This window comes from Falco cherrug, chromosome 4, assembly GCF_023634085.1.
Source record: "Falco cherrug isolate bFalChe1 chromosome 4, bFalChe1.pri, whole genome shotgun sequence".
Classification (NCBI taxonomy): domain Eukaryota; kingdom Metazoa; phylum Chordata; class Aves; order Falconiformes; family Falconidae; genus Falco; species Falco cherrug.
Window position 1 is genome coordinate 45,261,455 of NC_073700.1, and position 13,879 is coordinate 45,275,333.

At 62.0% G+C, this 13,879-nt stretch overlaps 4 protein-coding genes across 6 annotated transcripts; 1 reads left to right on the top strand and 3 right to left on the bottom strand.

Annotated features, from left to right (window-relative positions):
* Positions 1-3,119: 3,119 nt before the first annotated feature.
* Positions 3,120-6,621, top strand: CRLF1 (cytokine receptor like factor 1; the record flags this gene model as incomplete). The annotated part of the gene is given in 8 exon segments (XM_027812656.2): positions 3,120-3,402; positions 3,948-4,051; positions 4,053-4,078; positions 4,467-4,636; positions 4,887-5,044; positions 5,120-5,288; positions 5,583-5,761; positions 5,924-6,621. Coding segments are annotated over 8 exon segments (1,113 nt in total), but the record flags the coding sequence as incomplete, so codon positions are not given.
* Positions 6,622-6,733: 112 nt separating this feature from the next.
* REX1BD (required for excision 1-B domain containing) lies at positions 6,734-9,607 on the bottom strand. The gene is made up of 5 exons (XM_055710019.1): positions 9,568-9,607; positions 8,485-8,567; positions 7,754-7,958; positions 7,581-7,669; positions 6,734-7,287 (listed from the first exon to the last, which is right to left on the bottom strand). Exons 1-5 carry the CDS (start codon positions 9,568-9,570, stop codon positions 7,215-7,217), a joined length of 453 nt encoding a protein of 150 aa, XP_055565994.1. The 5' UTR covers positions 9,571-9,607; the 3' UTR covers positions 6,734-7,214.
* A 229-nt stretch (positions 9,608-9,836) lies between these two features.
* On the bottom strand, positions 9,837-11,259 carry UBA52 (ubiquitin A-52 residue ribosomal protein fusion product 1). Its single transcript, XM_055709242.1, has 5 exons — positions 11,175-11,259; positions 10,523-10,642; positions 10,366-10,452; positions 10,144-10,246; positions 9,837-9,996 (listed from the first exon to the last, which is right to left on the bottom strand). The coding sequence occupies exons 2-5, from the start codon at positions 10,623-10,625 to the stop codon at positions 9,903-9,905; spliced, it is 387 nt and encodes a 128-aa protein (XP_055565217.1). The 5' UTR covers positions 10,626-10,642; positions 11,175-11,259; the 3' UTR covers positions 9,837-9,902.
* A 423-nt stretch (positions 11,260-11,682) lies between these two features.
* On the bottom strand, positions 11,683-13,809 carry KXD1 (KxDL motif containing 1). Of its 3 annotated transcripts, none has more exons than XM_055709239.1 (5): positions 13,714-13,809; positions 13,302-13,402; positions 13,055-13,207; positions 12,506-12,552; positions 11,683-12,128 (listed from the first exon to the last, which is right to left on the bottom strand). In XM_055709239.1, exons 2-5 carry the CDS (start codon positions 13,394-13,396, stop codon positions 11,893-11,895), a joined length of 531 nt encoding a protein of 176 aa, XP_055565214.1. In that variant the 5' UTR covers positions 13,397-13,402; positions 13,714-13,809; the 3' UTR covers positions 11,683-11,892. The 3 variants fall into 3 exon arrangements, with proteins under 3 accessions (XP_055565214.1, XP_055565215.1, XP_005444422.1); XM_055709240.1 differs by having other exon boundaries at positions 13,659-13,797; XM_005444365.4 differs by lacking the exon at positions 13,714-13,809 and having other exon boundaries at positions 13,302-13,507.
* Positions 13,810-13,879: the final 70 nt, after the last annotated feature.

The window sequence follows — 13,879 nt, forward strand, 5'->3', positions numbered from 1 at the left end:
GGCCTCCTGCTCCCCACAGAGCCCTACACCCCAATTTGTCCCCGTGCCACCCATTGCCTCGTTGTTCCCCCCTGGCCCGAGCGAGGGGAGCCGCGATCCCGCTCCCCGCAGCAGGAAGTTTGGCTTCTCCCGACGATGGGAATTTCTCAGGCGATGGATGTTCGCTCCGATGTGCGATCGGGGCCGCCAAGAAAAGCCACCGCTCTGTAGCTCCCGCCATCCTGGCACCCGCCATGGCCCGGGGTCCCGGCCCCCCACCTCTCATACCCCCAACCCACGCGTGTCATTAGCGGGGAAGTCCCCAAGAGCGCTAATTGGGGCAGGGATCGCAGCACCAGTGGAAGGGAAGAGGACAAATGCTCCCCAGATCCCCACAGGAGCCGTTAACAAGAGCCGCCCAAGTGTGGCCGGTTCTGGTGTGGCCCGGTGCCCACCCAGTGCCCTCCCCACGGATAATCCCACCAGGACCACTGTGGCCAGACCCCCACCGTGCTCACCCCACACCTTTCGGCTCACCCTGGTAAGGGGACCCCCGGTGCCACTCACAGCCAGTTTCCCCCCCCCCCGCGACCCCCATTTCTCCCAGCATCGGGGTCCGGTAGAGGCGACCAGGGCGAGCGCTTGCCCCGTGGCCCCTCGACGTACGGCGCCGGGGAAAGGCGAAGCCAAATCTCCTTTTAGAGAGCGAATGTTTCCCCTCGGTGCAGCTCGGTCGCGCTGGCTGGAATGCCGGGGCTTTTTATAAATCCCTCCTCGAGCTGAGGGATGGGCACGAGAAATGCCAGTTGGAGACGAGAAAGGGAAAAAGATCGTGGAAAGGAGGGAAAAAGATCATGGAAAGGAGGGATAAAGTGGTTTTGGGTGCCGTGTCCGCTTGCAAACCTTGTTGCTCAAGCTTTAGAAGACCTCTTTTTTTTTTTTTTATACATATATATATTTACATATATTTTAAAGCTTATTTTTTTGCAGAAAAAATTCAGGGCTGCCCAAATTTCCTTTTGTTCTTCGGGGCAATTATTTCTATTTTTCTTTAACCCCCTGTACATCTTAATAAATCTTTTTTAACTGCACGATCTCCAACACTTATCCAAGGGTGGGTTGGTTTTTTTTTCCCTTTTCTTTCCCAACTCCTTAAAATGCTGATATAAAAATAAAATGAAATCCGGCCCCTTCGGAAGAAAAGCATAAACGTTCCCGACACCTTGGAAATGTGGTTTTACTTTATAGCATTACTTAGCACCTGATCAGCATTTTTTTTTTGTAATAGGAAAGCCATAAAACCCCCGAGCAGGTATTTTCGTTGCGACTTGCACATTCCACAGGCAGCCTGCGTCTCTCCGGCCCTTTCCTCTCCGATCGGAAAACTTCACACTTTTCCCTTTCAAAAACACATGTTCGGCGTTGCATTTGCACAGAGGGGGGAAAAAAATTGCAGAGGAGAAAAAAAAATAAAATATAAATTGGCCCCTCAAGAGGCTCTTGCTTGGAGGAGAAAAAAAATTTGCAGGAGGGAAAAAAAAAAAAAAAACCATACAAAATTGGCCCCTCTGGAGGGTCCGGCTCAGAGGAGGGAAACGTGTCTGTTTTACGGCGCTTGTGTGTGTTTCTGGGGCTGTTTAGATGAAGATTGAAGCGAATTAGGGCCCAGAGCGCGGGGTCTATCTCAGCGCTGGAGCAGCCCCGGCTCGGTGCTGGGAGCTGGCGCTGGGTGGGCTGCTCGGTGGGGCTGGGGGCTGTATCGTGAAGGCCTCGCTAGAGGATGGAGTGAGGTGGGGGGCTGAACCTCCCCCCTCTTCCCCCCCCCCCCCCCCCCCCCCCCGGGAAGGGTTTGTGTTGGGGGTGGGTGGGATGGCTGCCTGCCATCACCCGTGGATGCTCGGGTACCCCAGGGGACTTGGCACTGCGGATGCTTTCATGCCTGGATGCTTTTACACCCACCTCGCCAGCACCCCCAGAGCAACGGCAGGAACCGCTAATTAAGATTTCTCCAGGGTAATGAGGATTTTCGAGCATTAATTGTGCCAGGATGGGAGCCGGAGTGCCGGCGGGCGCTGAAAGCCAAGGGGGGCTGGGGAGGTCAGAGGGAGGGAAGGTCACGGCACTTTCCGGGAGGTAATTTGGGATATTAGCCTGGCGCGTGCGGACAGAGCCGATAAGGCTGATGGACATGGAAAATCCCAGAGCGGGGCTGGGGGAGCTGCTTCCTTGAAGCCTGGTGGTGGAGGGCTCTCGAAATAAAGCAACGGGGGGGGGGGGAGGGGGGGCTTTCCCATGGTGGAGGGTCTCCCCAGCATGGACCACCCTGGGGGGGCCCCTCGGACCCGTGTGGCCTGGTGTGAGCGATGGGTTTCTGCACATGGTTGGGGTCAGGTGGGTGGTCAGCACGGGTCTGGGCTGGGAAAGCGTTGCCTGGCCCTCGGCGGTGTGTGCTGGGGGGGGGGAGGCTGCTGGCCAGTGTCCTTGGGGAAAGTGGTAGTGGCGGGCGGGGAATGCCCTGAAAACTTTCCGTAGTTGCTTTTGAAAGCCTTGTGTCATGAAAAATGTACAAAGGAACAACCCAGCCCCCACCCAGCCCTGGAAAAACTCACGGTGTCACCGGGACCCCCCCAACCTCGTGCTGCAGAGCTCCCCAAAGGCTTCGTGCTTCCTGGCTGGAGCAACAGCCCCCCCCCCACTTGCCCCCCCCCCCCCCCCCCCCCCCCCCCAGCCTTCTCTGCTGCCGCTGCTGCTTCGGAGGGGGCAAGTGCTGCGGCGAGGGGCTGTGCCGCCAGGAATGTATAACTGTATATAGAAAATAGCTAAAAAATAGATTTAAATAGCTAGAAAATAGAGGAAGATAGACCTATATAGGTGGAAGATAGATAGATAGATACACCTATATAGGTGGAAGATAGATAGGCCTATATAGGTGGAAGATGGGTAGATGAATAGACAGGCCTATATAGGTGGAAGATAGATTTATATAGATGTTTATAGACAGAAGATAGATTTGTATAGCCAGACAATAGATTTAAATAGATGTAGATAGGTTTAAATAGAAGATAGAACAAAAATAATTACAAAATGATATATCAATTTATTTTTTGACCCCCACCCCCACCCCTTTTGTTTCTCTGGCTGCAGACCCCGCAGTGATCTCCCCCCAAGACCCCACCCTGCTGATCGGCTCCTCGCTGGTTGCCACGTGCACGGTCAGCCCCGACTTTCACCTGAAAGCCGAGGACCTGTACTGGACGCTGAACGGCCGGCGCCTGCCCGCCGCCTCTTACGCCGCCCTTGGCCCCACCACGCTCAGCGTGGCCCTTGCCCGCCTCAACGGCTCCAGGCAGCAGTCGGGGGACAACCTGGTGTGTCACAGCAGAGACGGCGGCATCTTGGCCGGCTCCTGCCTTTACGTTGGATGTACGTCGGTGCGGTCGCACGTGCCGGGTTTGATCTGGCGCTGTGTGTGCGCCGGGGTGTGCTCGCCAGCCGGGGGCGAGGGGATCTGGGGATCCCTGCAGGGATCAGCATCCCGGTTCTTGCCAAAACATTTTAACCTCTCCGCGGTCCGTGGCCGGTGCCCTGAGATGCAGGAGCGCGCAGCAGAAAGGCTGTTTTGGCAAACCCTCGGCAAAATTACACTTGTCCAAATCAATAATCATAAGATTTTATCTCGGGCTATTTTAAGGACAATGCTACGTCCTAGGAATACAGAGGCTTAGCTGGGAATGCAGCTTGGATTTGTTTTTTGGGTTGCTGTTGCTGAAAGAAGACGCGTCTGGAGCTGGGGAGGGGCAGGACCCCAAACCCTCTGCCAAACGCATTTGCAGCCAGGGGGTGGAAACCTGCAGCCAGCGGGGACAGTGGTGGCATCGCCTGCCGGGACCATGGGCTGCGTTCCTCCACTGCACCTCTTCATCCCCTCTCCACCTCTTATTTTAATTTATTTTTTTCCCCTTTCCCAGTACCCCCAGAAAAACCAGTCAACATCACTTGCTGGTCCAAAAACATGAAGGACCTCACTTGCAAGTGGGCGCCGGGGACGGAAGGGGAGACCTTCTTGCACACACAACTACACCCTGAAGTACAAGCTCAGGTGGGGTGCCCACCTCCATTCCCGGTATCCCTAAAAAAGCTGGCATGGGATTTGAAAGCTACTGGTGAATGGGGAGCCTGACGCTGCTGGCCCCTGGCTGGGGATGGTGCCCAGTGTGATGAGTTCCGTGGGGTCCTCAGCCGCCGCGGGGCGCTGGTGGGTGGTGGTGGCCCGTGGGCTGCTGGGAGGTGGAGGGTGAGGAGGAGCTGCACGGCCCTGGGTGGGCTGGGAGCCGCTCGGCAGCGCAATGCCAGTGGTGGTGGATGGCAGATAAATGAGCTGCAGTCCCCACTGGGAGCAGCCATTTCCTCTGGAGATGGGGGAGCATCCTCAGCTTGGCCGCGGCACCCCAGTGGTGCTGGTACCGGCACTCAGCACCTGCCCACAGGTGGTACGGCCGAGACAACACGTGCCAGGAGTACCACACGGCTGGGCCCTACTCCTGCCACATCCCCAAGGACCTGGCCCTCTTCACGCCCTACGAGATCTGGGTGGAGGCATCCAACCGGCTGGGGGTGGCCGTCTCCGATGTCGTCATGTTGGACATCCTCGATGTGGGTGAGCAATGGCGCCGTGACACCACTGCCACGCTGGTGACCCGACAGTTCACGCGGTGGGATGTTGGAGCGAGGGGGGGGGGGCAGCAGGAAATGGGCGATGTGTGAGCAGAATTGCTCCTAATTGAATTAGGCTGTTTTCTCCGAGGTTTGGTTGTTGGTGGGTTGTTGGGTTTTTTTGGCATCTGCGGCTCCTTAACCCCCGCAGCCCCATGGCGCTGCTGGCGCCAGCCCCTGCCCTGTCCCCACAGTCACCACAGACCCGCCGTCGGACGTGCACGTCAGCCGGGTGGGGGACCTGGAGGACCAGCTGAGTGTCCGCTGGAGCTCCCCACCGGCCCTCAAGGATTTCCTCTTCCAAGCCAAGTACCAGATCCAGTACCGGGTGGAGGACAGCTCGGAGTGGAAGGTGGGTCGGCATCACGCGCCAGTGGCTGGGATGGTGCGGGATGCTCGACAGCGCTGCCATCTCCTCCCTCCCCAGGTAGTGGACGACGTGGGCAACCAGACGTCCTGCCGCCTGGCTGGCCTCCGCCCTGGCACCGTCTACTTCGTCCAGGTGCGCTGTAATCCCTTCGGCATCTACGGCTCCAAAAAAGCCGGCATCTGGAGCGACTGGAGCAATCCCACTGCCGCCTCCACTCCACGCAGCGGTGAGCACCGCCAGCGTCGGGCTGGCAGTGCGTGGCGGGCAGGGGGGGACACCGGGAGGGCTGCGCTCCCCCTCCCCTGTGCACACGGGACGTGCTGGAGGGGGCCCTTCCCTGCTCCATGCCCGCCACCTGGATTTCTTGCAAAGGAGCCAATTTGGAGCTCGGCTTTCCCAGCTGGGAGCCAAAATGCCGCTTGTTTCCCTCTCGCCCGCCATTATTTACGGTGTGGCAGCAATGGGGGGGTTGAGGCAGGTCCCCCCCCACCTGGCGGCACTGACCTCCTCCTCCCTGCAGAGCGAGCGGCGGGGGGCTGTGACCCCAAAGGAGGGGAGCAAAACACGACGCTGCGGCGGGAGCTGAAGCAGTTTTTTGGGTGGGTGAAGAAACATGCGTATGGCTGCTCCAACCTTGGCATCAAGCTTTATGACCAGTGGCGCGTGTGGCTGCAGAAATCGCACAAAACACGCAACCAGGTAGGTAAGGAGCCTTTCGCACTTCTTTTTCCCTGGCGGGGGGGTGTGTGTGCGGGGTGATCCCCCCACCCTGGGGATGCTGCGGGACACACATGCATGCGGTGACACTGACCCTGGGGATGCGTGGCCGGCGGCGACGCGGGGCTCTGCTCATCTCTGTAGGTTCTTCCCGGCGATAAGTTGTAGCCCCCGGGGGACCGAGCGCCAGCAGGATGACACGGGGCGCCCGGCGCCCACCTGGGACCACCCGCGCCCACCCCGGCCCCGCCGGGGGGGAGCAGGAAGGCGGCCGGGGCGAAGCGCAGCCCCACGGCCCCGGGCGACGGGATGGGGCGAGGTGGGGGGGGTGGGCTGGGCCAGCCCCGGGAGCCCCTCACGTGCTACTGGCCCCATGGGACCACGGCCCCCCACCATGTCGCTCGCACCCCGTGGCAGCCAGGGGACCCCCCAGCCTTGCCTGGCTGGGGGGAGATGCGGAGGCTTCGCTCCTTAACTGCCAGCCAGAGCAGCCTCTGGGATGATAGGGGCGGCGGGGGCTTCCCGGGTGTCCCCCCACCCTCAGCACAGCCACCCCAGGAAGCAATTTTGGCTGTTTTCTCCCCAGGGACTCACGTGAAAGCGCGTGGGGGGGGGTCTGTCCCTGGGGAGCCACGTGGGCTGGTTTGAGGCTGCTGGGGTTTGCCCAGTGCCTGCTCCAATTTTGATTCAAACCAGCCTTATTTTGGTTCCATTTCAGTCAATTAGGAACAGATTTAAGCTTAATGCCAATAAACCTCTGAAACCCCACCGGGGTCTGCGTCAGCGGAGCGGCAGTGGTGCGCAGGGACGGGGATGCAACGGGCAGCCAAATGGGACCCGTGTCCTTTGTCACCCCGCCCGGGGGCTCCCAAGGGACCGAGCCACGGTAGAGGGGGTGGCACTGGGCGCAGGGGGGAGACGACAAACCCTTTAGAGCACGTGCCGCAGGCCAGCTCCATGGGAACAGGTTTATTTTGGATGACCGCAGAAAAGGTGCTTGGGGGGGGGGGGCACTGGCAGTGGCACGGGGATCAGCTGCACCCCTAGCCCTGAGAGGTGGGTTTTGGGGGGGCTGCTGCAAAGGCAGTGCCTGTCTCAGTGGGGAGCAAGGCAAGGCAGCCTCTTGGCACTGCAGGTTGTGGTTGTTCCTCTGGCAAAGCCGCAGTGTGGCCGGCAGTGCCAGGGAGGGGAGCCAGCCCCACGCTGGACCCCTCCGCTGAGGGATGCTCATGATTTAGGGGGACCCCACTTCTTGGGGGAAGGGGGGGTTCTCCACCTTTTCCAGCCTGTGCTCAAGAAAAGGGGTGGAGGGGAAGATGCCCACCTTGCTGGAGTGGCGTGGGTGCTGCAGTGGCCATACTGGGAGCGGGTGGGGGGCGAGCGGGGCCCCTGTTCCACCAGCCGGCCCCTCCAGCCGTTCCCACGGGGACACCCATCACTCGGCTTCTTCCGAATCGTACTTGAGGTCCTGGAGAATTTCGCTGATTGCCTCAATGGTTTTAATTAGCCTACGAGAGCGGATGGAAACTATAAATAAAGCCCATATGGAGCGTATTATCTGGGCCGCCTCGCCTTCCCCGCGCTGTTTATGAAACACTCAGCCCGGGGAGGCCGAGGGGACCACGGCCACGCAGCATCGCCAAACCCTCCCCGGGGCTGCAGCCGCCAGCGCTTTTGAAGGCACCATCTGGGCCCCCCTGGGCTGCAGGAAGGGGAAATGTGGGGAAGGGGCTCCTAGCCCAGGGCGGGGGGCTGCTGCCATCCCCAAGTAGGGGGAGACAGCGGCGGGGCCACCACCTACTTGTGCTTGAGCTCCCGCACCTCCTGCTGATGGGCGTCCACCTCGGGCTGGTCCTGAGCCTGCTGCCGGGCCAGCTGGAGCTGTGCTGTCTGCGGTGGGGACACGGAGGGAGCTGAGACCCCCCCGCCAAAGCAGCCACAGGCACAGCGGGGCCCCCCCAGCCCGGCACTCACCAGCTGCAGCTTCTCCTGCTCCCGCTCCTGGAGCTGGGCAAGGTGCTGGGCCAGGTCGGGGCGGGCGAGTTGGTCCCGCAGGCGCCCGGCGATGTGCAGCACCTCCCGGGAGATGCCGCTGAAGGCCACCGTGATCTCGTGCACCAGCTGCCGGTAACGGGGGAAGTCATAGTGGGGCGCACTGTGCAGGTACGCCTGGTGGCCCCTGGGCAGGGGGACAGGGGGGAAAAGCCACTGTCACTGCACCTGGGGGACACCGGGATCACAACCCATCCTGGTGCTCCCTTTGCTGCCGCACCACAGGCAGGACTGGGATGGTTTTCCCAGATCTGGCAGCTCTCGGTCCCCGGGACCAGGCAGCTTCACCCCTCGCACGGGATGGGCTTGGTAGCTGCTCTTTGGGGAGGGTGTGTGTGTGTGTGTGTATTTTTTTTTTTCCTTTTCACTCGCACTCCTGTGTCCCGGGAAGTCCATCATCTCCTGGCGGATGCTAAAATAGGATACAGGTGTCCAGCGCGGGCGTCCCCCTGCCAGCTGGAGCTCATCAGCCGCCCCATGGCTGCTGCTCCGCCCCGGCAGCCTCTTCCCATCAGGATGAAAAAAAAATGGGGGATTCGGTTCCTTGCTGGGGGATCCCTTGCCCTGGAAGGGGCTGTGTCCCCCTGCCCACCCTAGCGGGTCCTGTCCTCATGGGTGCGCGTCCCAGGGCGCAGAGCGGTGCTGGTACTCACTCCTCGAGGAGCCGATACGCCTCAGCACGCTCGCCCTGCAGCACCTGCAGCCGCTGCAGCAGCACCCTCACGGCCTCGTCCGTCTGCAGAGGGAAGGGGACAGTGGTGACCTGCCACCATAGTGGCAACCTGGCATGATGGTGTCACCAGCAGGTGCCTGCTGCCTCACAGGGTGGCTCTGCTCCGGCCACCGGGTTCTGGGCAGAGCTGGCATCACCTGGGGGTCTTGTCCCAGTCCTGGGGCAAGTCGTCGTCGTCGTCGTCGTCCCGCCCCCCCCCCCCGCCCCGGGGGCACCCAGGCTGAGCCCAGCTGCAGCGCTTGGGTTTGGTCCAGCACTGGCACCTCTCCAGCCATGTGTGTGTGGATCGGCACCGGGACCCCCCCAGCCATGGGCACCCAACACAGACAAGCACAGGGGGACCCCCCCCGGCCATGTGCACACAATACTGATGGACACCGGGACCCCCCGACCATGCATGCGTGAACCAGGTGGCACCGGGACCCCCACAAGGCCCCCCACCCACAGAGCAGGAACCCCTGGCTATGTGCACACAACACAGATGGGCACAAGGACCACCCCCCCCAACCATGTGCACACAATACTGATGGACACCGGGACCCCCCCGGCCATGCATGCATGAACCAGATGGCACCGGGACCCCCACAAGGCCCCCCACCCATGCACTGGGAACCCCTGGCCATCACACAACACAGAGGGGAACAGGGACACCCCCCCCCAGTCATGTGCACCCAACACAGACAGGCACAGGGACCCCCCCCACACCATGTGCACACAACACAAGGCCACTGGTACCCCCCCCCGCCATGTACACGCTGTACAGAGGGCACAGGGACCCCCCCCAAATCACGCCTGTACGAACCCCCTGCCCTGTGCACGCTACAGCCCGGCACCGGGACCCCTCCCATTTCCCTCCCCCAGCCCCAGGCCCCCCCGCGGCCACGCCACACAAACCAGCCCGGCCCCCCCTCCCGCCCTGCACGCATCTGGGTCCCCGCATGCCGCAGCCCCGCGTGCACGGCGCGGCCGGGCCCCCTCCCCACCCCGGCCCGGTGCCGCTCACCATGGCCCGGCCCAGTCGCACGGCGCAGGCCCGGGGCGGAGCGCGGTTCCACCGCCCCCTGCAGGCACCGGACGGCATCGTTGCCGCCTCCCCCCCCCCCCCCCCCCAACACCCCCCCTCCCCCAACACCCCGCAGCTCCCCCCCATCCCAGCCTCCAATACCCCACCTCCCCGCTTCCCTGTCCCCCAACACTCCCCCAACTCCCCCCCCCCCCTTTTATTGAAAACCACAGCAATTTGGGCAAAAACCAGCACAAAACGGGACCAGCTTAAGCTCTGTGATGCTTTATTGGCAGGGTGCGGGCAGGGTGCAGGCAGTGCTGCCGCTACCCACTCTACTTGACCTTCTTCTTGGGGCGCAGGTTGTTGGTGTGGCCACATTTCTTCTTGCGGCAGTTCACGGCACGTGGGTGCAGGCGGGCGTAGCACCTGGGGAGGGGGACATGTCACCAAAGCCCTGTTTCCCCAGGGAAGGAGATTTGGGGCAGGGTCCCTATGGTGCAGGATGAGCAGGGGGGAGCAGGATTGGAGAATGGGATGGGCAGGGGGGAGCGGGGCCAGGCAGGGGGAACATACTTGCGGCAGATCATTTTGTCACAGTTGTACTTCTGGGCGAGCTGGCGGAGGGAGGGCTCGATGATCCCCCCCCGCAGGCGCAGCACCAGGTGCAGGGTGGACTCTGAAAAAAAGAGACAAAGCGTCACGGTGGGGCCAAGTGATGCTAGGGAGTGCCTGGCACCCCTCAAAAAATATGAATAAATATAAAAAAAGCCGGGACGTGGCTGGCTGCTGAGGCACCTTTCTGGATGTTGTAGTCTGCAAGGGTGCGTCCATCCTCCAGCTGCTTGCCCGCGAAGATCAGCCGCTGCTGGTCGGGGGGGATCCCTGCGGGAGAGAAACCATCAGGGCGGAGGGCAGTGGGGGCTGCCCCATGGCTCCCCTGTCCCACCTGTACCTTCCTTATCCTGGATCTTGGCCTTCACGTTCTCGATGGTGTCATTGGGCTCCACCTCAAGGGTGATGGTTTTGCCCGTCAGCGTCTTCACGAAGATCTGCATCTTGGCACCGTTTGCGCCTGTGGAGAGCAGCCCTCGTGTCACCCCCAGCCGGGCCCTGAGGGAACACCCTGCGGTCCTGATCCCCACCGTCACCACACCCACCTGTCCCTGGCCACGATGCAGTGTCCCCCCGTCCCCCGTCCCCCCGCCTTCTCACTCCCAGCCCCAGGCCCGGAGGTGGAGCCGTCCCGCTCCCGGGTCCCAGCCCTCTCCCTGTCCCCCCAACTCCTGCACCCCGGCTCCCCAGCCCTGGCCACGACCCCCTACCCTGCTCCTAGGCCCCCTCCCCTCCCCGCCCTTGCTCCCTCGTTCCCGAGCCCTGGCCCCGACACCCCCACCCCACCGGCTCCTGGGCCCGCTCCCCGCGCCCCCACTCCCGAGCCCTGGCCCGCTCCTACCCCCGCTCCGCCGAGCCCCAGCCCCGATCACGCCCGCTCCCTTGCCCCGCTCCTGGGCCTCGGCTCCCCGATCCCGGGTCCGACCCCCCGCCCCACTCCTGCTCCTAGACCCCCGCTCCGCTCCCAGGCCCCGGAGCCGCCCCGCGCGCACCCGCCGCCTCGCTGCTGAGAAAAGGGGCGGCCGGAACCGGAACCCGCCCGCAGCTGCGTCACTTCCGGCGCGTCATGGCCCCGCCCCGCCCCAGCGCGCAGGCGCCGGAGGCCCCCGCCCGCCCTGGTACCGCAGGCCTGGCCCCCACCAGCCCCGCGGCCCCCCCGTCCCTCCGCCCCCAGCCCCCCGCAGGCCGCAGCAGGCCCCGGAGCGCCCAGCCGGGCCCCGGGAGCTGCGGGCCCTGCCAGGGGCTGAGGCACGACCCGGGGCAATCGAGACCCAAAGGGAAAGCGGGCCCAAGCCCCTGCCCCAGGCAAGCAGGCAGCCAGCGCCGGTCCCTGGCATAGACAGACCCCTGGGAAGCCGGAGTGCTGGCAGACAGGAGCCTCAAAGCCAGCATCCCTTCAGAAAAAACGCCCGTGCCCCAAACCGGCTCTTCCACGCCACAGTCTGCATCGCAGGTGGGGTTCTGCCACTCTCCTGACTGCACAAACGAGAAAGGACAAGAGGCGTTTCAAACCCACGTTTTACTTATTTACCCCGAAGCAAGTCACGGGGTTTACACTACGGCAGCAGTTTAGAGGCAGAAGGGCAGCCTTCTTCACTTGGCCGTTGCTTCTCTCAGCCTTTGCTCCCTCTTCCCAAAAAACCACACAAATATAAATACAGGATATAAAGTTCTATGGGGGCAAGCAGTGGCAGTGCAGGACCTGCACGCCTAGTCCAGGTCGTTAGCCGTGTCTTCATCTGTGAGACTCTGTCCATTCACAGCCGGTAAATCATACTGGCCTTGGGATAAATCCTCAAAATCCTGACTCATGGTGGGAGAGATGATGTCAGGGCTGGTGTCGCAGGACTCCGTACTCTGCTCAGAGGTAGCGATGGTGGTTGTCGTGCTTTTCGGGACGGGGTCAAAGTCATCATCGTCTTCTAGGATGGGAGATTCATGGATGTCTGGAAGGGAAGATGCAAATGTTAAGTTTTCCTGTTGTGGCCACATGAGGCGAGGTGACACCGGTGCGACACCAGGTACAACACCAGGTACGACAGATGCCCCAGCACAACAATTTGCTAATTCTAAATTTTTTTCTGCTTGTGGCAGTAATCAATAAAAAAACCGATGCCATGTAAATTAGTGGTCATTAACTTCTTGCAACTACATTTAATATAATCAAGAAGCTTTTCAGGCTTTTAGCGCAGCAGTCACTCGCTGGTGCGTGCCTGGACGTCTTGTCGGCTTCTCCCAACTCCCAAGAGCCACCTCATGCGTTCTTAGGAAAAGGAGCTCTTAGCATGGGAAGAAAATCCACGTGTCGGAAGAAATCACTCACTGCTGAAAGCCTCCGGGTACTGCTTCGCCAGCTTCCCCTTCAGCGTCCTAGGGGAGGAGAGAGTGAGCTAAGACCACAAGGAAGCTGATAGATCCAGAGCTGAGCTGCTCGGCTGGCTCCCTCCACTCTCCAGCATTTACAGACAATGTAAATGAATCCCAGGGGGTTCCCTGGGCAGAAGGGCTCCCTCCCTGAACCCCCAAGCGCTCCTGTTACCCCCCCCCCCTCAGCACATCAGGTGTTTTTCCGCACTCTGTAGCTGTCCTGAGCAGTGCCACATCCCTCCCACTGCCCTGAGGGAGTGCAGACCATCCCAGCTGGAGCAGACTCAAGGAATCCTAAAGCTCCAGCCGCTGTGGAAGATACACGTGCCCCCCAGCCCCACGCTTTCCCCTCACCGACTGTTTTTACTTCCAAGACAATGCCAAGCTCCTACTCGTGTCCCATGTTAATGCCCCCACAGCCAACCTAGACCTCGACCTGCCACCCTGCGCTCTCTGCGCCATCTCCCTCCCTGCCAGCAGCCATGTTCCCATCCCCATTGCCCACCGGATCCTCCGGAAGATGCTGTCCAGATCCTTCTTCATTTCCACCAACGTCTTGGTGTGGTGGAGGAAACGCTCGTTCATCTGCTGCATGCGGACACTGGAGAGGTTGTTGAAGTTGAGCAGCATCTCGTTGGTCTTCTCAAATCTATCCAGCCTGTGCAGGGGAAGCAGATGAAATTGGCAAAGATCCCGGGAGGCTCCCGGTGCCGGTACCGGGGTTCCTGCGGGACGGTTCCCCCAGGACTCACATGTTTTTCTGCGCCAGGATGATGGCATTGACGTCCTCGGCGTTGACCATGCCCAGCACCCTCCCGCAGAACACCTGCGAGGCCGTGGGCTCCATCGCGGCCTGCGGGACCGCGGGGGGCGTCTCAGCCGGGGGGGGGCGGGAGCCTGCCGCGCCCCCTGGACCAGTAACGGAGACACCCCCCCATATCTCACGTCCCCGGTAACGGGGCCCTCTCCGCCCTGCCACGCCGCTGATACCGGAGCTACCCCCCCTCCCCGCCGCCGTGCTCGCTCCTGGGGCGGCCCCGCACGCACCCGCCACTGGTACCGGTGTCCCCCGGCCCCCCCTCCGCCCCCGGGCGGCGCCCTCCCGGTACCGGGGTCCCTCGGGTGGACGCGGGCCTATGCCCCGCCCGGTGACGCCCCGCACACCTGGGGGAGCCCGTCCCGCCACTTCACATGACGGGAGCGGGAGCGGCACCGGGGGCAGCACCAGCAGCCGCACCTCGCTTCCGGGTGCGGGGTCACGTCGAGCGTAACCCTGTGGCGTCAGCGCGCCCTTGCGTCACGGTGCTGAGCCGGAAGTAGTGGCGCTTGG

Excerpts from the sequence above, each read along its gene's own strand:
- REX1BD (XM_055710019.1), bottom strand. Across the intron at positions 7,670-7,753 it reads AGCAGGAGAAGCTGCAGCTG|ACAGCACAGCTCCAGCTGGC; the intron begins GTGAGTGCCGGG and ends TCCCCACCGCAG. Across the intron at positions 7,288-7,580 it reads GTGCGGGAGCTCAAGCACAA|GCTAATTAAAACCATTGAGG; the intron begins GTAGGTGGTGGC and ends CCGCTCTCGTAG.
- UBA52 (XM_055709242.1), bottom strand. The coding sequence starts at position 10,625 with ATGCAGATCTTCGTGAAGACGCTGACGGGCAAAACCATCACCCTTGAG. Across the intron at positions 10,247-10,365 it reads AGACTACAACATCCAGAAAG|AGTCCACCCTGCACCTGGTG; the intron begins GTGCCTCAGCAG and ends TCTTTTTTTCAG. Across the intron at positions 9,997-10,143 it reads GACAAAATGATCTGCCGCAA|GTGCTACGCCCGCCTGCACC; the intron begins GTATGTTCCCCC and ends CCCCCTCCCCAG.
- KXD1 (XM_055709239.1), bottom strand. The coding sequence starts at position 13,396 with ATGGAGCCCACGGCCTCGCAGGTGTTCTGCGGGAGGGTGCTGGGCATG. Across the intron at positions 13,208-13,301 it reads ATCCTGGCGCAGAAAAACAT|GCTGGATAGATTTGAGAAGA; the intron begins GTGAGTCCTGGG and ends TCCCCTGCACAG. Across the intron at positions 12,553-13,054 it reads AGCATCTTCCGGAGGATCCG|GACGCTGAAGGGGAAGCTGG; the intron begins GTGGGCAATGGG and ends CTCCTCCCCTAG.